The following is a 24535-nucleotide window of genomic DNA, read 5'->3' as shown; positions in this document are numbered from 1 at the left end:
ATGTACATATATAGTATTATACTACTCTAGTCTGCTGTTGTATCTCAACATCTTGATGAATGATTTATTCTTGGAACTACCACAGACATTTTTGTCTTTTTGCGGTCAGGCGCAGCAACTTCGTGCCGAAGATCACAAGTATACAACATAAGTACACACTATATAGTATAAAGTAAATCTGTACAGCTCGCTTTCGTCATCGTCGTCGGCTCATAATGCGCGTTTATAAGTTAGCAACGACTTGACAGAGACTTGACCAAGACCTGGACTAGACTAGGCGCGGCTTGTTTGTCTGTCCACAAAAGTGTTGAATGTTGAAGTGTACTCGAGGTAGAAAGATCTAAACTTGCTATTATAACGTCGACCACACACACAGAAGATGGAAGAAAACGTGCTTAAATCACACACAAGCAGTCAGCAATTAACATTGAAAGAAAGAGCTGGGTTGAAGGTATACAATTAGTTCGCTAACTTGGTAACAAGCTGTTATTTAATATTTCGAGAAAAGTAGCCAAGTGAAGAAATTTCTTAATAATTCATCTGTTATGTGTTTCAAAATCCATTCCTTAACCCTATGTACTTCTTCTTTGAAACATCTTCATCACAAGCAATTTTCAACTTAAGGGATGAAACCAGAGTTTGATCCTCAGCAGAAATTCGAAAGGAACCTGGCTTATTGTAAGCCTGTTTTCATTGAGATTTAGTCAAGCGTAGCTCGTTTAACTGCAAGGTTGCTGGAAGGTCTCTGAGCGTTGAGCTCTGCATTGCGAGACCTGTGCTTGGCTGAGCGATTAGCCTTAAGTAATCCACAAATGACATCTTCTACGACAGTTCCATTTAAGTGTGCAGCGTATAAGTGATTGCTACTACGACTAGTTAGTTTGTCTTATGCCGACTGTCGTCATATCCATTGCACAATTTGACCAAAGTGGTAAAGTGGTGGAAAAGAGGAGAAGAAATAAAACAGCAACAGCAAGCAGAAAAGAAGTGAAGTAAGACATTTCAGACATTTTGCAGGCTTTTCAACATTTTCCGCCGCTTTATGTTTCAACGATTATTACAATGAGTGTCGAGTGTGGAATGGTCTCAGGCAAAACACACGGAGGTGAAGTGAAGTGAAGTGTAGTTTGGAGTTGAGTTGAATCAAGTCGAGTCGAGCGAGGCGCATAATTGTGGGAACCTACGGTTACGGAACGTTCGTCTAGCAGTCAGTAGACATAGCTAAGGCCAGTCAGCCAGTCAGTCAGCCAGCTAGCTAGCTAGCTAGCTACTCAGCCAGTCAGCCAGTGAGCCATTCACTTGGCTTACACACATTTTGCCGGCGCTATAATGCCAATGTAGCCAAGCAGCCAAACAACCACCCAACCAACGTGGGTTTCGCGTCCACTCTGTCGTCGTCTTGGTTGTCGTTCCAGTTACAGTCACTTGACCAACCGAAACAATAAGAATAAGAAGACGAAAACGCTTCTGCTTTCTGTTGCTGAGACCGAGACTGAGACTGAGACTGAGACTCCGACTGAGACGTTCGGTTTTTGGTCGCGGGCATAATTGTTGATCGCCGTAGCGTGCATATTTATGGGAATATTTCTTTCTTTTTTTTACGTAGCATAGGAAAAATCATTGCAATCTTTCCCCCCCATTCTTACAAAACACAAAAGTTCTGGACGAACGCGCGCGCGACCAACTTTGACCTTTTTTTTATTCTCCTCAATTGTTGTTGTTGCTAAGAGAGTTGTGTTGTGTTCACGGGGCCCCTCCTCAGAGTTTTGTTGTTTGCCTATGCAAAATGCATAAAAATTCCACGTAGCATTTCTCAATGCAATGTCAGTCGACGGCGACGCCTGCGCAAAAAACAAAATAACAAACGGCCGCCGACGATGACGACAGACATAACGTTGTGGACGGTCGACAGTCGACAATCGACAATCGGCAGTCGGCAGTCTCCAACATTTGCTGCAGTCGTGTGGGCGCTACCAACTCGACAAGTCGAGTGTATAAAGTTGAGAAAACCGAAGAAACCAGAATCCATTAATCGAGTGAATGTTTAACAAACTGGCGCGCGAAATTGGAAGGCCAAAAAAGCCAACATCAAAATCAAAAAAAAAAAAAAAAAAAAGTGAACGATTGCAATTGCCAAGCAAAAATCGCGACAGTTGAATTTGGGAATTGCGCAAGAGCTGTGTGCAAAGCAGGGTGCTATGTTGTCTTTGGTTATCTAGCTGTATGAGTGATAAATAACGTCATAAAGCTAGCTTACCGAAGTTAATATTAGTGTCTGTTCAACGTACCACGGCGCGTATACTCAATAAAACAGTGCCCAAAACGAGCAAGCATCATTTTTTAGCACCTTCAAAAATATCGCTTTAATTTTTAGGTGACGTCCACAAAATGTGCATTTAATTGCCAATGGAAGTACTACATATATTTAACTTAATGGTTTTTACTTTCGAAAAGTTGCAAGTTTTAAAGTGCACACAAAAAATGAATAAAGAAAAAGTAATCACTATAGCAACGACCTTTAGTTTGTGACGGGCTAGGCGTTAAATGACTCAAGGTCTAACTCAAGTTGGCAATCTGCAATTAATCGCCAAAATTCAAAAATATTTCTGTATAATTTATTGCAACTAAAAAGTATTCACATATGAACTTTAACGACACCGTTTGAAGTGCAAAAGCTGTCAAAAATATTAAATCTTAATAATTGATAAGTGCTGTTGTGATCTTATAATTGGAATAAAATTACATGTTTTATTAAAATAAAATATTTTAAACCCCAGTTTGAAAGGCTAAAACTAAATAAACTCTTCTTGAATATCATTAAAACCACATAAAAATAAATAAACTATAAACTCAATATAAACTACTTTATATTAATACAGTCATATATGTATATTATAAAATTTAACTAAATGTGCCCTGAAATTATAATAAAAGCAATGATAATAAACATATTAATAATAATAGTCAAAGTAATGAATGAATCTTTTGTCTATCTGTCTGAAATGAATTTTAAAACAATTTGTTAAGCTCTTAGAATTCAGTTGCTGTTGATTAGAACTACAAATATTAATTTGTTTGTTGACGAGCAGTTGAGAGAGAGTTATGCAATCGCTTTAGTCACACACAGCTGTCTTTAATTCGGATGATTTTCAATGGCAAACTGAATATTCGGTCACACAAAAGAATAAGAATAAGTCTGAAATATTACTCGAATTCTTTAGAAGGAATTTCAAGCCAAAATTTCAAACTTATACTTAATTTATAGAATTTATTGCGTGATACTATACTATTGAAAATCTCCAGTATCTCCAGCCTTCACAGCTGACTGAAGTTGAGGCCTATGTCGAGAGAGTAAGCACTAAATTATGAACATATCTGTCTCTAAATAAATGACTAAGACCGCGCTATGCAAATGAGTCTAGCCATATTTGTAAGTCAGCCTAGCAATCAAGCACAACATCTGTGCATTATGGATAAAACAAATTACAGCTGCTGATTCAAGTAAGTATATATCTCTCCTATATATAACATACATATATAATATAGTACATCTGTGAAAGCGAACGATCTGACTATATCACATATATGTAAGTCTCTCAGTTGCTCCAAAGCAAACAGCATTCAGTTGGGGTACGATGTGCATATTCTACTAGTTATTACCTAGTATAGATCTCTAGTTTTATATAGCCGATGATGTATGGTGGGAATTTCCGTTAACTGCTGCTCTCGACTCTGTGTGTTTCGATTGATCTGTCGCTAGGCAAAACAGAGAACAGAGAACAAAAAGCAGAGCTTAAAGAGAACTGAGAGCAAACGAAGTCGCGCATTTTTGTTGTTGTGGAAGTAAACAGATTTCTTTATTTATTTTATTATTAATTTTTTTTATAGTTTTTTTCTTTGTTGTTTTTGTGTTCTGTTCAGACACAGACCCATGGCAGAGTTTATAGGTGTCAATTCGAATTACATATCACTAAAAATCAAAACAGAATAGTTCTTTTTCTTTCATTAATTTTAAATGTACTTAATAGCTTTTAGTTTTTGTTTTTGTTTTCGGTTTTTGTTTTGTAGTATTTAGTTAATTTGGTTTGCTTTTGTTTTGTTTGTTTCTTTTAGAATATCGCTACAGGAGTTAGCTCTAATGGCCAAAACTTGTTGTATTGTTAACCAAATTCATCGTATTTTATATTTTGCATTGGAATCATTTAAAGTTGTTTTGAGTTTGCATTTCATTTTTAGTTTTTCTTTCACTGCAATACTTTGTTGTTGCACAGATTGTTGCTAAATTAATGTAGAACTTAAGGTATTAGAAATTAGAGTTAAAAATACAATTGAAATAGTCAACACCATAATAATAAGTACATAATAATAATAGTAATAATATCATCATAATAATAATAATTATAATAATAGTAAATTTATTATACATACATACAAGCTCAATTTTGTTATTTTTATTATTTGTTTTTAATACGTATTGAACTAATTTTAAATGTTTGATTTGGTTTAATTTATAAATATTTAATTTACTTTGAGTTTGTTAGAATTTGCTAAGAGTTTTAGTTTTAGTTTGTATTTTTGTTTTTCTTTTTTGTTTTTGGTTTTGGTTTTTAATGCTTCAATTTCAATTTAAAGCCTCACCTACACACACATACATATACAGTTAAATAGTTAATAACTTAGTTCTTGGAAGAAAGTTTTTATTAAGACGCTTTTCGAAATATTTTGATTTGTTCATTGGAGTACGATTTATTTGACTGATACATATATAGAGATAGATAGATAGAGAGACAGAGAGGGAGAGTGTGTCGAAGAGAGATGACTGAACTGAAACCTTTTGGACTATATCAAAAATATATAATATACGAAAATTTTGAATGCGCTAAGAAAATCATAAGAATTCCTAGTAGTAATACGTACTTAAGAGGTGCCAGGCCAAATGAGCCTGGGAAGGTTTGCCTCTTGGAAGAAATAATAGTGGATAGTTGAACATTATTATAAATACATACTAAACTACGGACCATTTAAAAAATACGTGAAATTTGTTCATTTTACTTTTTTTTTTTTTAATAATAATTAAATGTTTTCTTTTGGTTTTTGCTACTACACAAATCGTTTGCTTACGATGTTTGCGGTAATGTTTCCTTATCGATTTTGTTTCATTTTTCATTTTGCAATTTTCATTCTCATTTTGTTTTTGTTTTTATGTTTTACTTTTTTGGACCCAATGCAACTTGCTTGAGTGTGTACATTACGTTCGTTAATTTACTTTCTTCAATCTATTTGCAAATTCTATCATGTTATTTGTTTTTCTTTTTTTATAATTTATTTTGTTAATGCCCGCTTAAAAACATACACAGTAAATTCCTCTAAAATGCTTCTGTTGCTTATTTCTTGTGTTGTTGTTGTTGTCTTGTCACCTATATAAAGTAAATAGTGTTGCATATTATTAATATATTTTCTTATTTTTCATATTTGTTAACGGGGTCTCGCTAATCAAATCCGACTTTGCCGTTTGGTAATTAAGTTTTCGGGTGTTTCTACTCATCATACATCTATCATCTTTCCTCTTTCTATGTTTAACCTCTTTAATGTGTAGCTTGTGTTGTGTATTGTTCATTCGTCGTGTTGTTTGTATTTTAATTACATTTTACACATTCAGATGTTTGCATTTTGATGTTTTTTGCAAAATTTAATTAAATATACTTTGCATATAACTCGAAAATCAGATTTTAGAGATTTTTAGATTACACATTGTTTACTTTTGTTTTTGTTTTCTTGTTTTTTGGTTTAGTTTTGTTTTGTGTCTACAACAAATTCAATTTAGTTTAAAAACTTTTCAAGTTAGACTAAATGTAAACGTAAATCAGCATCATCGTCAGCTTTATCATCATCATCAACTCCAGTTCAGCATCAGCTTCTCTGCCTTATCCACCGTTGGCTCAGAACGAAGCCTCCACCAGATAGGTGCCATCCATTGGCTGATTGTTTTGGCTATTTTGAGCATTGCTGGCAGCTGGCATATACTTGCCACAAGCCTGCAGAATAAATGAGAAAAAAGAAAGACATTTGCAGGTGATGCATTAAATTATGAGTCGAACAAATGATAAATGCGACTTCGAGATATTGTAAATACATAAATAAATGCCAACAAAGTTTAATTTGTGACCATACTCGTAAATATCTGCAGCTTCAGTTCTGGCATCTTCGCACTTAGATTTCAATTAAAATGTTTAAACAAAAAATTGCAAATAAAAGTCTTTCATCCGGTTCATATGAGATATGAATCATATTTGATGTGACTTCAGTGGGGTATTATGAAGCAGATTGAAATGCTATAATAGTTTCACAAAAGACACAAAAAGTACACATGCAAGAGCTACAGTTCTGTTCAGTCCGTCGAATAAAGTGCTATAGCAGACGGACACGTATAAATCATTTTAGTTAATGTTTCTAGTCATTTTTAATGTTTGTTTTGCATGCACGCGTGACAGAATTGTTGCAATAGATAACTATATTGTTTCTATTCTATTGTCCACACAAGTATCCTTCGCCTTATTTCGTATTCCCAAGGTCACTCGACCCCATTTCGACGAGTTTCTAAAACAAAAATTTCAATTTCAGCAAAAACTAAACCCCATTTATCCCGACGGCCTAAAAGCATGCAACATATTTTCACAAAGAACATTTGTTGCGGCTGGAGGTCAAAGTGCTGCATACTTTTTGGCTGCAGTGCAACTGTACTAGAAAATCTCTTGTGTTTTAGATACTTGTCTTTGTTATTGTTGTTGTAGTTGTTGTTGTTGATGTTGGTTAGAAATGTACATGATGAACACAGAAACAAGAGCAACATTTAGCTAAGTATATTATACTTAAGTACAAAAAATGTAATTTAACACCCACCTGTACTTGAAACACACACATACATACATACAACAGTAAAGTATATAAAGGATATTACGTAAGTAAGTATGTAAGTAGTATTTACAGCTTGTGTCTTACCTGATAACGCTGGGAACAGCAGCGTCCGCAGCAAGATTGCAACAGACCCGCAGCGCTGTTCGTCGAGTGGGCGGGACTGGCCATCGGCGAGGGCGAGCCCGGTCGCTTTGGCTGGCCGTTATATGGTATTTCTAACTCGACAAATTCACGATCCTTTATGATTTCGAGCATTTTGAGTGTGAGTACCAGAAGAATTTTACAAAGAGAAACGTAGAATACATAGAGTACAATGTTTGGTTTTACTTTTTTTTTTTGTTTTTTTTTCTTTTTTTTTTTTGCTTTCAAAACAATTCGACATAAATGTACAGAAAGAAACATACTTTAGGAGTGGGGGGATATTAAGCCAGGTTTTACACACACTCACACAGACACACACACGCACACACATACATACATACATACATAAAGACAAACACAGGATTGGATATTACATGTATATATAATATATGGTAATCATAATAAATAAGTACTTATAGAGGTTTAGTCAAAACAACAATCAGAACAGTAAAGCAGGGGGGAAAATTGTCAAACATTAGAACGCTTAAAGTAAGTACGATTAAGTTAAGGCAAATATAATGGTCGGTGAGGGGGCGGGGTGGGAGATTAGTATCGGCTCCTAAGCAATGACAATATTACAATAACACAATGAGAACAATGTTGTTAGTCAGCCAGTCAATGGGCGAGAGGGGAGTGGGCATGGTCGGCGAAGGGGCGGAGGACTGACAGCAGAACGAACGCCAGGCAGCAGGGAGAAGGATTTCAAAGCAAGCGCGAGCGAGCGATTGTTTAATTAGCGGTTAAGGACGCGCACGCGATTTACCGTTTAACCGATTCGTTTAACAGTTATAATAATTATTATTTAAACGTTTGGAACGCACATCAAACGGTTTTCTTAGGATTCGTGCTGTTGATTCTGTAAATGTTTTTAAGAGAGACGAATTACTCTATGGAACACAAAAGTATGCGGAATTTATTTTTATTGCAACATTTTCAAATCAGATCTATTTTTAGTAGTTGAACCCATTAAAAAACCATAAATTTAAATTCCTCCTAAGTGATTTTTAATTGAACTAATTATATTCACATAAAAGCTCAGTTAAAACATGCTCAAACTGGATATTAACCAGTTGTATGCTGCATTATAAATTTGAATCGAATCCAATTAATTTTCCAAAGTGATGCTCATATAAATTCCATAATATCATTTTACAGATTCAACAAACAAATTTCTAATAAATTAGCCCATTTGTTGTGCGCTCTTTTGCAATCGAATTGTTTAATTTTCAATATTTTTTTTAATGTTCTTTCTTTTATTTAGTTTAAGTATTTTTTGGTTTTGTTTTCAGTTTAGTGTGTTGACAGCCATCGATTGCATGTGGTGGCGGGTGGTGGGTGATGGCATTTTTTCAGATCTTTCTTATAGCATTCGCTGGGTGCTTTTTTAAGCATTCTCTTTTTTTGTATTTCTTCAATAATTGCCAATTAAAAGAACTTAAAAAATCTTAAGTTAAAACAGAACACAGCGCATAGCTTTCAACACAAATCGTTTGCTGCTTTAGAAACGAACAACAAAATCGTAAAACTTAATTGGTACGCGTAAATGAAAGAAATACAGAGGGAGAGAGAAGATAGATGAAGATAGGGGGAAAGAGTTAGAGATAGATACAGAGAAAGAAATAGCGAAAAGAATGGCATTTAAGTACTAACCGAAAGCACTTACTTTGCAACACGAATTTATTTACGTTTCGCTCTTTGATATTTATAGAAAGGAGTCATAAGTACGTAAGATTGTTTTTGCTTGATTTATAATCGTATATTGTTTGGAATTCGATCCATGTGAACAATATGATACGAATGGAAAAATCTTTCGAAACTCAACAACGAAAATAAAATACACAAAACACAAATTTTAAATTATTTCTAGATATTATTTTTGCGATTTATATTGAATACAAATGTAAAATGTACAAAATGAAAATAAACTGTAGAATTTCGCACACCATTTTCTAGTTTAAATTATTCAAATGCTTTTTTTTATTACATGTAGTTGTAAGTACTCGTATTTATGCGTGTTTAGTATGTGTATGTATCTAAATTATATGCTAATATTTAACTTTATTCAGGATCGAAGACAACAAAACAACATTTGTTGATTTGTGTTGTCCCTCACTTCTTATTGTTTTAATATTTTATATTGTGCATTAATTATAGATGTAGTATTAAATTATTGGTATAGTTGCAGTTGTTCAAGTTGCTGTGTGGCTTGTCATTGCTTGCCTAATGAGCACGAGGCAAAGGTGAGAATTGTTTTCTACTAGAAAGATGTTCAAATGTTGCTACATCTGTCGAAAAGAGAACACATAGAAAACAAAACAGAGACATCTGATAAATCAATAGTGTAAATGAAAACGAGAACGAGAACAAGAGAAAAAACAAGAAATCAAGATAACAAATCAAATATCGCACGTTGCGTTTCTTTTCTTTTCTTTTCTTTTCACGGTTCGTTGTTGTCCTGCGAAGAGAATCCTAGAAAGAATACATCGACATGTTAAGTATACGCACCGTTGTCTTTTCAAGACACCGCAACAAATGATGATGCTGCAGTTCAAAGATATCCTCATCCCTATAATTATCATCCAGCTCAATGCCCGACTCCTGTGCAGCCCAGCGCGCCTCTGCCGCCTTCTTCTTGCTAACAAAGGCAGCTCCCGATGATGCCTTGGCAATCCGTATGCGCGCCAGCCGTGCTTTCTGCATTCACAGCGAAACAATTAAAACGTGAAATGCTTGAATGCATGGGATGCAACTTACCCGCTGCGCTTTACGCTTGTCTGCGCGCTGGTTCTGGTGATAAATTCTACTGAAGTTCGATACAATAACAGGTACAGGTAAGGCGATGACCAGCACTCCGCTGAGCGAGCAAACACCACCGACTATTTTGCCAGCTATTGTCTCCGGCACCATATCACCGTAGCTGAAAAACGAGAAAACGAAATGAAAAATCGTATTTCAAAATGCAAAGATTTTCTTAATTTATAGCTGTCAGATTCCATAATGGAATAAATTGAAAATTTCCATTTTTTATTCTTTTTCGCTGTTTAAGTAGGAAAACATTCTGGCCAAAAGAAGTTATTTAAGATATGTTTTATAGGACACAAATTTGGCTGCAGTTTGGCTTGACAAGGAGGTCTATAGTATATTTTGAACGCAAAGTATATCGATATACCAAATAAGGCTCTCTATTTTGCTTTAATTGATAAGAAGCATCGGGTATCTCAAAGTCAATAACTTTTGACGGACGATCGCACACGACTTTTTTACATGTTTTTTTCTACTTCTACACAAGCAAATATTACTTTACCTTTTCCTTTTTTAATTAAAACCTGAATTTTACCTCTATTTTCCAATGCAAATATTTGTTGCATACTTTTCAGAGCAAGCTTATTTTAAATCTTTTAATCTAAGGCTGAACTGTATTATCATTGATTACAGCAGCTATACAACTACTTAGCGAAATGCAAAACATAAAAATAGTATCAGCTTTATGGTCAGTAATGAGCATGAAAAAGTCAATAAAAAGTTTTTTTATTGCCCATTTAGCTCGTAGCCTAGGCAGTAAAGATTTATACCGTATATGTAGCACTTTTCTACGGTTTTAGCCAACTGAATCAAAGACATATTAATTCTTAGCGGAATATAATTTTGAACATATAAAATACTACATTGATTTGCCGACTGAACTACTTGCAAATAGCTAGCTGAATTCTCAAGATATTGCAGTTTTCTTAAGTGCGCACTAAAAGCGGAATTTTTGAAAATTCCTCCCGGAAGGGGGTGACATTTGTTGGAATTTCCGTGGAGGAAGCTTTCTTAGGAGAAATCCCCCATGAACACTGCAAGTAAACAGTTTATTTCTTAGAAAATTTACTATGCAATCGAGAAATAGCCGCGTGGGATTGCTTGAATGTGTAATGTCGAAAAGTTTGAATTTATATTCAATTGCGCCGGAACTAATTTTCTAACTTTTTGGTTTAAGAAAATCATGGGAGTGGAATAATTTTCTAACTAGTTTCTTTAAGAAAATTATGGGAGGGGAATAAGTTATGATACAACTATTTCAAATAGTATGAGAAGAAGTTTATAAGTTGTTGATTAAGTTTTAAGGCTATTCTCATTAAAGTTTTAAGGAATGGTTTTTGTGATGTTGTTTTACCTCCTCTTTAAGCATTAATAAACTCTCTAAAAATTCCTCTTTAAACTATTTTACTTTACTTACCCCAACGTCGTCATGGTGACAATTGTGTACCAGAAGGCCGCCGGTATGGATGTGAAATTTGTGCCATTCACGTTCTTCTCGGCATAGAACATGACCGTGGCGAATATGATGATGGCCATGGCCAGTGAGAAGACCAGAAAGCCCAATTCACTGGCGCACGACTTGAGCGTATAGCCGAGGATGCGAAGACCCTGCGAGTGGCGGGAGAATTTGAAAATGCGAAAAACGCGGAACACACGCAACGTGACAAAGGCGCCGCTAACATCATCATTGTCCGTGATGCCCAGACCAATGTAATACGGCATAATGGCCACCACATCGATGATGCTCATCACGCTGCGCACAAACTTGCAGCGATCGGGCGCCGCAAAGAGACGCAGCAAATACTCGGCGGTGAAGATCATCACACAGGCGGTGTCCAGGCAGAAGAATACGATTTTGTAACGTTCGCCGCAGGGCAAGGTGCCGGCACGTCCGGGCCGATGGCCACAGGGCACTGTTTCTACCACATTGGCCATGACGGAGACGGCAATGAAGAAGCCGGTGACATAGTAGAAGACCAGCGCACTGGTCGATGTGTGTGGATTCTCAAAGGCACGCCACATCTTCTGGCGTATGTTGGTTAACTGCTGTAAATTCTGATCACCATTCTCCGACAATTTGTCGTCCATCAGGCGCTCGGCATTCTCACGCTTCCGATCACGATAGTCCTCGTAGCAGCAATCCCCAATGACATCCGGCAGGATGCCAAAGAACGCGAGCTCCTCGTCGTAGCTGGTGAGGCATTCGTGTTTCGGGTAATGCAATTTCCCAGTGCGATAATAGTTGAGTATGTGCCGAAAGATGTCCGGATCCCGATCAAAGAAATACTCTTTGCAATCCTCATCGTAAAAGAATTCCCGTTCGTTCGACCCGAGCAACGTGTCCGGGTATTTTTCCAACGTATTGCGCCAGGTCTCAAACCGACGACCAGAGACATTTATCAGCAGCTTCTCGTCGTCCGTTTTGCGACGATCCTTGGGCATGGGAGGCGGTGGCAATGGATGCGTAGCAATCGGCACCCAACCGATGGCCGCCGCCCGTGCAAAGGGCAGCCAAGCGGCGACCGAGGCCATACTGTGTGGTGGAATGTTTCAGTGTCCCAAGACGATCACGGGGCGTATTTGTTTTTGGTTTTTTTTGTTTTTGTTTCTTTGTGTGGGAGGAGGGATGGTGGGACGAGGCGATTCACGAGGTATTCGGCGGTCAATGGAGGCTTCACTGTGATCTCTCTCTCTCTCTCTCTTTCTCTATTTGAGCTTCTCTTGATTTTGCTCTTCTTGTATTTGAAGTTTTTCTCTTTTTCTTTGGCTCACTTGGACTTAGTTCTAGTTAAAGCTTTCACACATTAACGGCAGCTTCTTTGATTTAATTAGCTTAATTTATTTCAACTTGCTTGATTGAGTAAAGTAGTAATTCTTTGCTTCGTCTTCTTCTTCTTCTTCTGCTTTTTGGGTTTTCCTCTAACTCACTTTGCTTACTTTGTCGCTTCTATTCTTTCCTTGCATTTCATCTTGAGTTATTGATGTTGTCTTGTTGTAGTTGTTGTTGCTTTTGTTGGTGTTGTTGTCATTTGGCGCTGCTGGCCAAGCATTTTCTTATTGCTTAAACGTATTGCTGTCATTTTCGCTTTATTGTTGTGCGCGTCGGGGAAAAATTTTTGCTTTGCTTTGCTTTGCGTTACTGTCGCTTCTCTGCTTTTTTCTCTCTGGGCTGCAGCACTGCAATTGGCAAAAGAAGAAGAACAACAGAATAAATAATACAAAGTTTTTTGCCAAAAAAGTTTCGCAATAAGTTAAAACACAACTCGCACTCACACACACACACATACACACATACACAGACGGAAAACTTTCGCACAACCCACACACACAAATACGTATGCGCAATGCCCCAAAGTGTCACCCACGCACTGTGTGTGTGTGTGTGCGGCAGATTCGGAATGCCACTTTATGTAAACATTGTGCAATTTTTGGTTTCTTCGCATCCAGAACATGAAAAAGCAATGTAATTATAGAAATGCCCTCACGCCAGCATTTCCAGCACTCGAGTAAACAAAAAGAGTTGTCAACAATTATAACAAGTACAACTGCATGGGCAATAATAAAGAAGGAATCGACGAGAGGAATACTAAATGACGCAAGCGAAAATCCTTTAGAAATTTGAGAAGTGTTTTTATACTGACACCAAAAATAGAATCCTTTATTCTTAGCAACTTTTTATGTATTGAAGAACGCTTTACAACGAAACAGCTGACGAAAATATTAATGATTTATTTCCTAAATTATTGCATTAGAAATAATCATTAATCATTATTTATTTAATTTTGAATTATAAATTGTACTAATAATAATCCAATAAAAGAAATCATAAGTCTGTCAATTTGGACTTTTTTGTTCACTTAAACAAAAACAAAGAAGTATTTAAATACAGAAAGACGGAATAGAAAACTTTTTCGAAAATTTAAGAACGTTTCTTAAACTGGCATCAAAAATCTTTTATTCTTAGTAAATCTTAAATATATTGGAAGCAATAATTTGTGTATTGCTTAAGAAATAGTCATTAATCATTATTAATTTAATTTTGATTCCGAATTTTAATTTAATTGTCTTGAAATCATTATTTATTATGTTCACCTATTAGCTAAATATATAAATTAGAATCAAAACTAATGAATAATCATGACGATAAAATTATTTCCTTTGCGTCTTGAATAAATTAGATTCTTAAACACAAAAGTTAAAAAAAAGGTTATGAAAAATATAAGACATTTTTGAATGTATATGAAACTCTAACCCCTTTGAATATTTAAAGAGGATAATTTTAAAATTGGTCTATAAATTCACAAACAAAAATAAATTGCAAGAGTTAAGATTGTATCCGTAAATAGCAAAACTACCCACACTATTCGTCGCATAAAAAGCGAAAAGCTGATTTCCATTTTATGCAGATTTAAACATACTTAAACTCAGCAAAAAAATACTCGCAGTAAATTCTTTTTAGCGAAACGTTCCAGATTTGCGATAAACATTCAACACGTGTCGAGCAATATATGGCGCCTTTTCTTTCTTTCTTTTTTTTTGTGATTTTTTGCATATGCCTGCAATGAAATTTTATGAAATATACAACAAACACAGTTTTTTATGCTATCGGTTGGGAAAATCTTTTGGCATTTCCGGTTTAACAAATGTATTAAATCGAATCATAAAACTCAGAAAAAACATTCGAAGAGCATTCCGGGGGAAATGCTCTGGCTTTTGTTTACATTGTTGATTTTCGAACAGAACAGAAAAGAGCAGAGCAGAGTTTTCAGCTCATCCTCATAATGCAGACAAGACGCCAACATTCAAAGTTGTGTTGTCTAAACATTTAAACGAGCCACATGCACATGCTAGGAGAATGGCCACAGCTGCCCCCAAACAGCAAACATCGTTGAATACTCGCCACCAGTTTAATGAGTCTGTTGTACTTTCCCCAAAAAAGAATCGACCAAGCAAACAAATCTATCGACCAACCAACTGACTGACTGACTGACTGACTGGCTGACCAACTGAAACTGAGCAATCAACCGACTGGCTTCCATCTGTCTGAGAGCGTTGGCGTTTTTTTTTTTCTTTTTTTTTGTGTTGTGTTGTGTTGTGTTGTGGGTGGTGCTTAATGACTGGATGGTTCAGTGGTTCAGTGGTTGGGTGGTGCTGTTCTTGGCGTATTTTCGTACTAAAATTTATGTGCATTTCTACACAGTAAACACCCCGAAACGGTCCCAAAGTCATTTTCCAACTACAATTAAAACGCAAACATTATTTTGCCTCGCTTCTTCGAGTGTCTTTCAAATTTCCCCCCCCTCCTCGTCGGACAATCGACGTTGTGGCATTTGTCTTGAGTCGTTTGACAAAAAGTCATTTGTTTCCATAAATGTCACATTGCTGGCGTGCTCTTCAAGTCCATATAATGTGGCTCTCTGATTTATATAATATTTACGAGTAGTATGACTGGCACGATAGTTGTTCTTGTTATTGTTATTGTTCTTGTTGTTGGTTGACAATCGATCCGAGCGAGACTTGTGAATTGAATTCTATAAAACGGGGGAAGAAGTGTTTGCATATTTATGGGCGCTGTCAAATGGATTATAAATATTATTATTAATGCAGATCTAAAATTGACGAGGGGGGAGTGCGGGGAGTAAAGAATGTGGCTTTTATAGCTTAGGTGCGTGGAGCCAAAGACCGAAGGAACATCTCGTTCGTTGTCGCAGTCGAAGTCATGGCAAATGCCATTAGAAGTTATTAGTTATTTGATGGTCGTTTCTCGATGCCGTTAATAGGTGATGGCTTTTCGGCTAAGGTTACGCAAGTTTGACCTGTGCTATCCGAGGTCAGGTGTTAGAGTGTTTTCATTACGCCCACAGCCCAAAATGGGAAATGCGAAAACAAAAGAAGCAGATTGAAATTGATATAGCGGAAAGTAGCCACGGGAATGTCGTAACATTAAATCTAATGCCATAGTATAACAGAACATTAATTAACGCTTAGCAGAGTTCATGTACATTCAGTAAACAGACATCTAAAAATTATTATTGCAATGGAAATGTGTTTAGAAATTTAATGACGATAAACAAATAATTTAAGAATATAGAAGATAGATTATCTTAACTTATGTAAATTCGACGATTGAATATCTACGAATATTATATAGAATAGAATAAAAATATGCTTTGGAATAATTCTAGATGCAAATAACAATTTAAAGATATATTAATCAATCCTTAAAATGTATATTCAATTAAATTAATAGGCATAAATTAAAAGGCATAATAATATAAGACTGTGACTGACTGTGAAATCTAATTTTGAAATTGATATCTATGTATACATATAAGATGTTTAATTTACTGCACATTCAATTATTAACAAAGTAAAGTCTATAGCCATCCAAGTTTTTGTCATAATTCTGGACGTTATTGTTTTTAATGAATTGAATTTTTAATTTTTATTTCTGAAATAGAATTTGTGCAAATATGTAATTCTGTACAAATACTGTTATTAAAAATAACAAATTCATTAGGTAATAAAATTACTAATCATATAACAAATAAACTCATCCCAAGAAATATAAACTTTTCCAATGAAGTGAGAAATCTATTTATTGATTTTTAAACGAAATGCTTCAAAACACATTTCAAATAATATAAAATGTATAGACTACAATTTGCTACTGAATCAAAGCATGTTATTAATTATGATTTTATTTAAATATATTTATTTGAGATGTTATTTTTGATAGGAATACTATTGTTTTAATGAAAGTAAATAAATTCAGAAAACCATTTAGTAATTTTTAATAAACAAAGTTCTAGCCCAAGATATGTGTTATATTCATATTTTTTAATGAACTGAGAAATCTGTTTAATGATTTTTTAATTATTTAACTCAAAACACACATTTTAAATAATTCAAAATCAGTCGTCTACATTTTGTTCCTGAATTTCTGCATTTTATAGTAACATTTGCAGAATGTTGCTTTATTATTTTTAAAAGTATTGAAAAAAGGGAATACTATTGATTTAATAAAAGTAATTAAATTTAGAAAATTATTATGTAATCTAAAATTATTAAATTATAAAAGGGTTTCATATAAGGGATTTCAATGAAGTGAGAAATATGTTTATTGATTTTTGAATTCAAACACACACAATCTAAATAATTAAAAGTAAATAGACTACATTCTGTCACTGAATTCACAACAAATGTTTCTTAAGTCTACTTTTATTTAAATACAGTTTTTGGTTTTATAAAATCCTAGATCAATCAATCTGACTCTATAGCAGAAACGACAAACAGCTTCCCTCTGTAAAAAGGTCTTGAAGCAAATACGAGTACACAAGGACATTTAGTTGGGCAAACGAAACTCGTTTAGCTTTGTTTTAGCATTTGGAGGCGGGATCTTGATTTTGCTTTTATATTCGATATAATGTAATAAAGTAATTGCATTTTATGCTCGTAGTTTACGCTGTGAGGAGATGTCGTCAGCTCCAAGTGTCCAATCGCCACCCGCTTATCACTCAAAATCAGCGCACATAAATGTACACATCATTTGACACACACACACACACATACGCATAGACACGCTCTCCAAACAGATTCAACGGTTGATAGACTGACAGCTCGGCATAAACACACACACACACACACCCAAACACACACACACACATACAGAGGCACTCTAGCTGCTGCTGTGGCACTTTACCTCAACGCCTCAATCAAATAGAATCACCCAATGCTCCCGCTTCGCACTTCTCTGCTTCCGAACTCCCCGCAGCAGCCGACGCGCCTTAATGTTTTAATGCCACATTATCCTATCAACAATTTTGCTGGCATAGGTCGACCTTGCTGCTTTCGGTCGGTTACTGTGCCCCAAATGGAAATTAATCAATGCCGTTTGCTTTGCTCTCTTCCATTGATGTTGACGTCGCGTCGCCTTGCTGACGTCGTTGACTCGGCGCCCGATGTTAGGCTATAGTTATACAATTACAACAACAACGACAACAAGAAAACAACGAGAACAACAGCAACCACATTGAATTGACGTGTGCGTGTTGTGCGCCATCAAAATAAATTGTCAAACATCAAATGGTTGGCAAAAGCCAGCCTCAGCAGCCCAAACACAGCACCTAACACACAGTCTAGCCAACAGAGTGCGGAAAGGAGAGGAGAGGGGAAGAACTTCCGTTCACCTAAACAAAGGCGCCACATGTCCTTTTTTTTTGCAGGCTTCATTAATTATTTGCGTAGCTTATTTTTGAGACAACTCTCGCTTGGCCCCTGCCTAATTATTTGTTTTTATTTTTTCGCGCATTTTGCGTCTCAAGGTTATGCTACAAATTTGCTCTATCTTCAACCCGAGAGTGCAGCACAGTCAACACCAACAACAACAACAACATCTGCTAAAAACAATGCCCCAGCGTTTTTATAATGATGCACATCCATCCATTCGCACCGCGCGCCCATAAACCAACATTGTATACAATTTGTCTTCGCCCTTGCCAAAAACGAAAAAAAAAACAAAAAAAACACAGAAAGCGAAAAGAAAACGCAAAAAAAAGAAAGAGAGAGTTCAAATGGTCGGGGTGATTGACTTGTTCTTGAGGTTTGCGACGTCCATAAAACATAAACAATTGCCAAACCGCAATTATGAATAGAACAACAATAAACAAATCAAAGAAGATCTATTTAATTGATGGCAGTCATGCAAACATTTTGCGCTATCTTTGAATGGGGGGCTATAAAATTGATTTCAGGTAGAGCCTCACGAAAGTCAACATTAATAATTGCCTTGAGCGTAATTGAGATTGTATTTAATTGTTTATCCATTAAAAAGTAATCAATTTAGCCCAAAATATATTTAAGTTAAATTGATCAGAACAATATCAATTATAGAAACATGGAAATAAAAGAAAATTAAAAGTCTTCAAAATCGAAGAAGATAAATAATGTATTGTAGGAAAAAAACAAAGAATTATCAGTGAAAAAATAAATAAAATTTGTATAGTAAAATGTAATTATGATTCACCAAATATAAGTATACTTTTAAATGTAAAATGTAATTATCTTTATATCATCTTTTAAAACGTTAACAATGAATCAAATATTATATTTTTCGTCTAATGTTTCACACAATATCATATTTAAGGTCAATTCAACTTTCAAATAAAAAGCTGCCAAGTCTTCACTACCAATTATTATTATACTATAAATAACCTTGATATTTCAAGCCACAATTTCTCATTAAAGAGGTGTTAATTTCATTTTTATGGTGAATTATTTTAATGAGTTCTTCGCAATGAAATTTATATAGAGCAAACACGAAAGAAACTTTGTTACTTTATTTGGACTTCAACAGTTCACGATTAAACCCAATTAAAGTAGATTTACAATTCGCATAGTAATTAAAAATGGAAATTCAGTTTTTTTTTGTTTTGATGCTTTCCCAACTCTTATCTAAAATTAAAGTGTATTTACAATTCGCATATTAACTTGAGATAAAAATTCTGCCTTTATCATTTCCCCTATTATTTTGAAGCTTTATTTTTTGCGCGACGCTTTTGTTTTTGTTCTTTCCTTTTTTTTAGATTCTGTTTATTGTCGAGTACTGCGCACAGCCTATTACCATTACCAGCCTTAAACCAACCCCTTGAAGCCCCTCTTCATGTGACGACGTTCTCGCATCCGTTCGGCAGCTAGTTAGGCATTAATGTACAAAATACACGTAAAATCTACGGAAATCCTGTGCATTTCTTTTTTCGAGGGACCCAATTACCAGCATTATTATGAGTTTGGTTTTTGCTCCGCAACTAGCGTTTATTTTTATTCTCTCCCACTCAGATTGTCACTCTCTCTCTTGGTCTCTTTGTAGCTGACTCTCTCGCGCACGCACACACTCTCTCTCTTTTTAGCGGCAGCAATTTCCAACATTTTGACCACCGGAACCGCCAAAATCCCTAGCCATATTGGAAAAAAAGAAGAAAAGGGGACAGTGCAACATTTAAAAATGAAACTAAAAATTGCTTTCAGTTCATAAACGCATTTTTACGATTACAACGACGAGTGCGAGTGTTGGGGTTGGGGTTGGGGTTGGGGGATGTGCATTCGAGAATATTGTATTTTTATGGACATTAAGTTAACAATGTTTACATTCAGCTGTGTTCTATTTTTAAACAATAACAACGCAACTAAAACCAAGCCAAAATCCATCCGTCTGCTTTTGCTGCTGCTTCCAAATTTTGTTTACAACCAATTTGTGTATGTTTTAATTTGTTGGATTCTGCGTTGGCGGCATTCGTATAACCAAACTATTGAAAATTTCCAAATGCAAAAAAGAAAATGAGACTATTTTTTTTTTGTTTTGGGGAGAGCCGAGTCTGCGCCTGCTCAGAGGCCCCAAGGGGGAGGCGGCACTTTTTGATATGGGTGGTTGATTCTGGGGTTTGGGTCGCTAGGCGGTTTTCCTTTACTTTTCTTTTCTTTTCTCGTTTCGTTTCTTTGCTTTGCTTTTCGGTGGGTCGTCGTCTTTCGCCTCGTTGTCGACGCCATCGTCGTTGCGTCGTCGTCGTCGTTGTTGGTTGTGGCATCTTCTTCGTTGTCGGCTCAACATCAAAAACGTTTTGCTGTTTGTCTCTGGGACTTATGAACATTTTATAATTTTGCGTCCGGGTTACTTAAGTAGCGCTTATGTATCCATTTCTCCAGTGGCCCAACAACTCAATTGAGGTGGGGTTTTTCCTTTCGGTTCTTTCCACTGTATTTTTTTTTGTTGCCCAGGCCAAAACCATGCTCATTGCTGATATTTAGAATGTTGATTCATCATTTATAAACAGGCCTAAATGACATTTCTAAGTAAGGACATGACAATTGATGACCCAGGCGTAATAAACAACAGTTTCGATAGCTTGATTGATGAATCCCAATTCAATACGAAATTCTAGCCAGAAAAATGTGTTGATCAAAATTTCGAATTTCTTAAAGAAAACGCTCGGATGAATTATTGAAAACTATGGTGAGAATTGTGTCAATTGAGGTAATCAGCCACATTTCGTTACTATTGGGCCAACGTTGCGTATGCTTATTATTAATTTAAAACATTGCGTATACGTCATGTTGTTGCCAGGCAGCAGCACATTCGATTGCCAAAAGCTGATGTATTATTTAAATTGCGTGCGTAGTACACTCGACAATCAGATAGGCACCTCAGACGATGCTGGATGATTCCCCCCATTGGGAATCAGTGGGCAGGACATGTGCAACTTATTGGATTTTACAATCGGCCATTTGAATTAATTGCAAGAGCCATAAAACTCACATGTGTGTGTGTGAGGGTGGGTGAGGGTGGGTGAGTGTATAATTGTGCTTATCGGTGGAACGCATCGACAGCACAGAAAAACTTTACGTTCGCATTTAACGCGCCACTGAAAAAGGCGAATGCGAATGAAAATGAAAACGAAACCGAAACCAAAACGTGCTAGTGACCCAAACTAGGATAACATGCAGGATGTGTGGAGGGGGAGGGGCCAAGGCAATGGCGTAATTTATGTAGGCTCGCTAAGCCTTTCATGCGTGAAATGTGATTATATCTACGTATAAAACCCTTACATACCAGAAGTGTTTGTTTGCTTGCGTGTGTGTGTGAGTGTGGCAGATATAATTCAGGGTTGTCAAGCAGTCTCAATGAGCATTAAATCCAATCGGAGAAGCATCTCAAGTACGATTAAAACATTTCATAAACATCAACCATAATCAAATCTATTAACTTTAACCTTTTGCAAAAACAAATCTAAACAAATAATTTGATTTATATTCGCACTTTCGCAGAATTGTTCTTGAATTCTCTTTGTTCGCCAATTTTGCTTACAATATTTAGCAAATTTATTGATTAAGTGTTTTTTTTTTTTTTTAAATTACTATCGTGAAGAATTTGTGTTCGCCGCATGAAATATGAGTAATGGCAAAAACAATAATTATGTTTATGTTTTTTTTTCGTGGGCATTTTTCAAGGTTGTGCTGGAATATTGAACCACACACAATTATTTTGTAAACAACCTATGAGCACATTTTATGATTTATTTATGAAATATTGTATGAAATGTGAAAAAGTGCAAGAAGTCATGGTCTATTTATTTTTAGCCAAACTAAAAAACAATTTAAATACAGAATCACAGCGTAATGAAAATTTCTTGAGTAAACAGCACAACAAATTTTTGTAGATGTTGAATCGATGAGTAATTTAAAAGATCTAGTACAGAAGGAAGGTCGAAGAAAATATTTATGTTTACTTTATTGATAATGTTTGCTAAATAATTATTGTGATTTAGATGTTAAACCTATGAGTAAGCTAGAAAATATAATCTGTTTTACTTATTGATAATGATAATTGTAATTTTGATTATTGATTTATAAATATTTAAAACATCATTAAGCAAAATAATTAATGAGCAAATAATTACATGAAATTTTCTTTTAAAAGTGGTCTAAAAATTTAATTTTAAAATATAAATTGTTTCTTGCGTGAAGCGTTTTTCTCACATTGATAAACATAATTTGTTTATATCGCATTTAATAGCCAAATAAAAGTAAAAGAATTTACTTTAATAAAAAAAGCTTTAAAAGCTAATTAAATAGTTAAGTTTCTTAATTCATATTGAAAATATTACATTAAATTATTTTAGATCAAAACAGTTTCTTTGCGTCGCAGAAAGAACAAAGTGAAAGTACAAGAATTTAATTTTATAAAAACTTATTAGTTACGTTATTCAATTTATATTTAGAATTTCAATTTGTATAATTAGTTTGTTCGTGTCCCAGAAATAACCAAGTAAACTTTAGAGTGCGAATGATTGCTAAAATGCTAGCCAAACAGTTTATATAGATTATTAAATTTTCTCTTTCTTCAAAAACTTGATAACAAAAAAAATTGTAAAAACAACAAAATGGTCTAATAACTAAATTTTAATTAAGAATACATTTAGAATATTAAATAGAATCAAATATGTCTTTCCTATAAAAGTGTTTTTTTTTTTCTATGATTGATAAAAATAGCCGAGTGAAAGTAAAAGTGCTTATCAGCATGTTCATACTGCTAATATTAAATGGTTACTATGTGCACAGCACTTTGCAAAATCCTTGAAAACTAGCGCAAAAAAAAAGACCGTTAAGCCTAAGCACAGTTTAAAGCTTTCATGGGATTTCCATCTGTGTTGATAATACAACGGCAATGGCAACAACAACGGCAGCAGCAATAAGTAAAAACCAAATGCAGGACGACACGCAGCAGCATCAGCAGCAGCAGCTGCTGTGCATCAAGCGCGTCATCAACACACACATACACATACACAAGCAGGACACCGACACAAAGGCACGTGCACATAAACCATTATGCTATATATACATATATGTGTGTGTGTGTGTGAGCAAGTGTACACACATATGCACTGTGTATGGGATGGTGTTGGTGTCTGCGTATTAATGTGGCTTTGTTGTTGCGCCAAAAACCAAGCCAAGGATTTTTCGCACATTTGCTCCAGCAAATGGACTGTTTGGACTTCGCTGCTGCTGCTGCTGATACTGTGCGCTCTTTCTCTCCTACAGACGACCTTCACTTTCACACACTGAGAGCGCACAACACAGCCGCCGTGGCCGTCAACGTTAGTTTTTGTTGAATGACTTTTTGTTGCTACTGCTGTTTGTTGCACATTAAAATAAAAAGCGGGCGCACATTAATTAGGCCAACACCGTGCACTTGCATGCAACGAAGCGTAATTAAAATTAAAAAAAAAAAAAAAAAACTAAATTATAATGTCTACATTTATTATGAACATGAATTTTCACAAGGACAATTTTGTATTCCTTTTTGGCTTGTATTTTGTGTTGTTTGTAGGTGTCCCTACACGAGACGACCGACTGTGTCGTCTCGTCGTGCAAGAACAACAACAAGAGCAACAACAACATTCGCGCGGATACACACATTTTCACAAATCAAAAAAGCAAACGAATGTTGCCACACACACTCACTGTAACCCACCCACATACACGCACACACTCACGCAGTAGCCGTATAGAAAAAAGTCGCTCACACATACACACTCAGACACACATGTGGAGCGTTTAATTTTCATTGTTATGGATTTTCCGCCTCAATCTGTTTTATTAAACAATTAGTTTATGCATATTTCATTAAGCATTTGGTGTTATTGCTGCCTGCTGCTTGCTGTAGTACTCTAGTGTCTGTGGTCATTGTTATGCCACACACACACAAACACATACATATACCCAAATACATATACACATTTACAACCAGGCACTTACACTTACATTCACGTATGCGTTGTGCGGTTGTGTGTGTGCGTGTTGTAGTTTACATTTTTACACTTGTTCTCGTTTTAGCTTTTTTCACGCTGCCCGCACATTTTCGCTTGACGCGCTTTTGGCTTTTATTTTTGCACTATTTTTTTGCACATTTCTTCCTCAGCGCGTTTGCTTGCAATTTGGAATTCTTTTTTCTCTTTTCTTTTTTTTTTTGCTGTTCGCTCAGCTTTTTTTGGGGTTCGCCTGCACGCACGATTTCCAAAAGTCCCGTTGCGTTCAAACGTTCTCGACAAACTGAAAGAACGGAAAGTGAAAAGCGCGCAGCAGCAGCAGCAATAGGCAGCAGACCAGCAGGAGAGCGGCAGGG

General features: G+C 35.6%; 1 protein-coding gene across 5 annotated transcripts; it reads right to left on the bottom strand.

Moving 5' to 3' along the window:
- Window positions 1-5297: 5297 nt before the first annotated feature.
- Window positions 5298-24471, bottom strand: LOC117569558 (potassium voltage-gated channel protein Shal). 5 transcript variants are annotated; one of them, XM_034250775.2, is made up of 6 exons: window positions 24169-24470; window positions 11276-13035; window positions 9811-9973; window positions 9562-9750; window positions 7000-7152; window positions 5298-6035 (listed from the first exon to the last, which is right to left on the bottom strand). In XM_034250775.2, the coding sequence occupies exons 2-6, from the start codon at window positions 12388-12390 to the stop codon at window positions 5940-5942; spliced, it is 1716 nt and encodes a 571-aa protein (XP_034106666.1). In that variant the 5' UTR covers window positions 12391-13035; window positions 24169-24470; the 3' UTR covers window positions 5298-5939. The 5 variants fall into 5 exon arrangements, with proteins under 5 accessions (XP_034106666.1, XP_034106665.1, XP_051861286.1 ...); XM_034250774.2 differs by having other exon boundaries at window positions 24175-24470; XM_052005326.1 differs by lacking the exon at window positions 24169-24470 and adding an exon at window positions 21464-21482.
- Window positions 24472-24535: the final 64 nt, after the last annotated feature.

Source organism: Drosophila albomicans, chromosome 3, assembly GCF_009650485.2.
Source record: "Drosophila albomicans strain 15112-1751.03 chromosome 3, ASM965048v2, whole genome shotgun sequence".
In the NCBI taxonomy this organism is placed as follows: domain Eukaryota; kingdom Metazoa; phylum Arthropoda; class Insecta; order Diptera; family Drosophilidae; genus Drosophila; species Drosophila albomicans.
Note: the sequence above shows the minus strand (reverse complement) of the source record. Positions and strands in the feature narration are given on the sequence as shown.

Bases quoted from the DNA above. Each gene is read 5' to 3' on its own strand.
- LOC117569558 (XM_034250775.2), bottom strand. From the start codon at position 12,390: ATGGCCTCGGTCGCCGCTTGGCTGCCCTTTGCACGGGCGGCGGCCATC. The intron at 9,974-11,275 runs GTAAGTAAAGTA...CTCGTTTTTCAG, and splicing joins GTCACCATGACGACGTTGGG to CTACGGTGATATGGTGCCGG. The intron at 9,751-9,810 runs GTAAGTTGCATC...CTGTGAATGCAG, and splicing joins ACAAGCGTAAAGCGCAGCGG to AAAGCACGGCTGGCGCGCAT.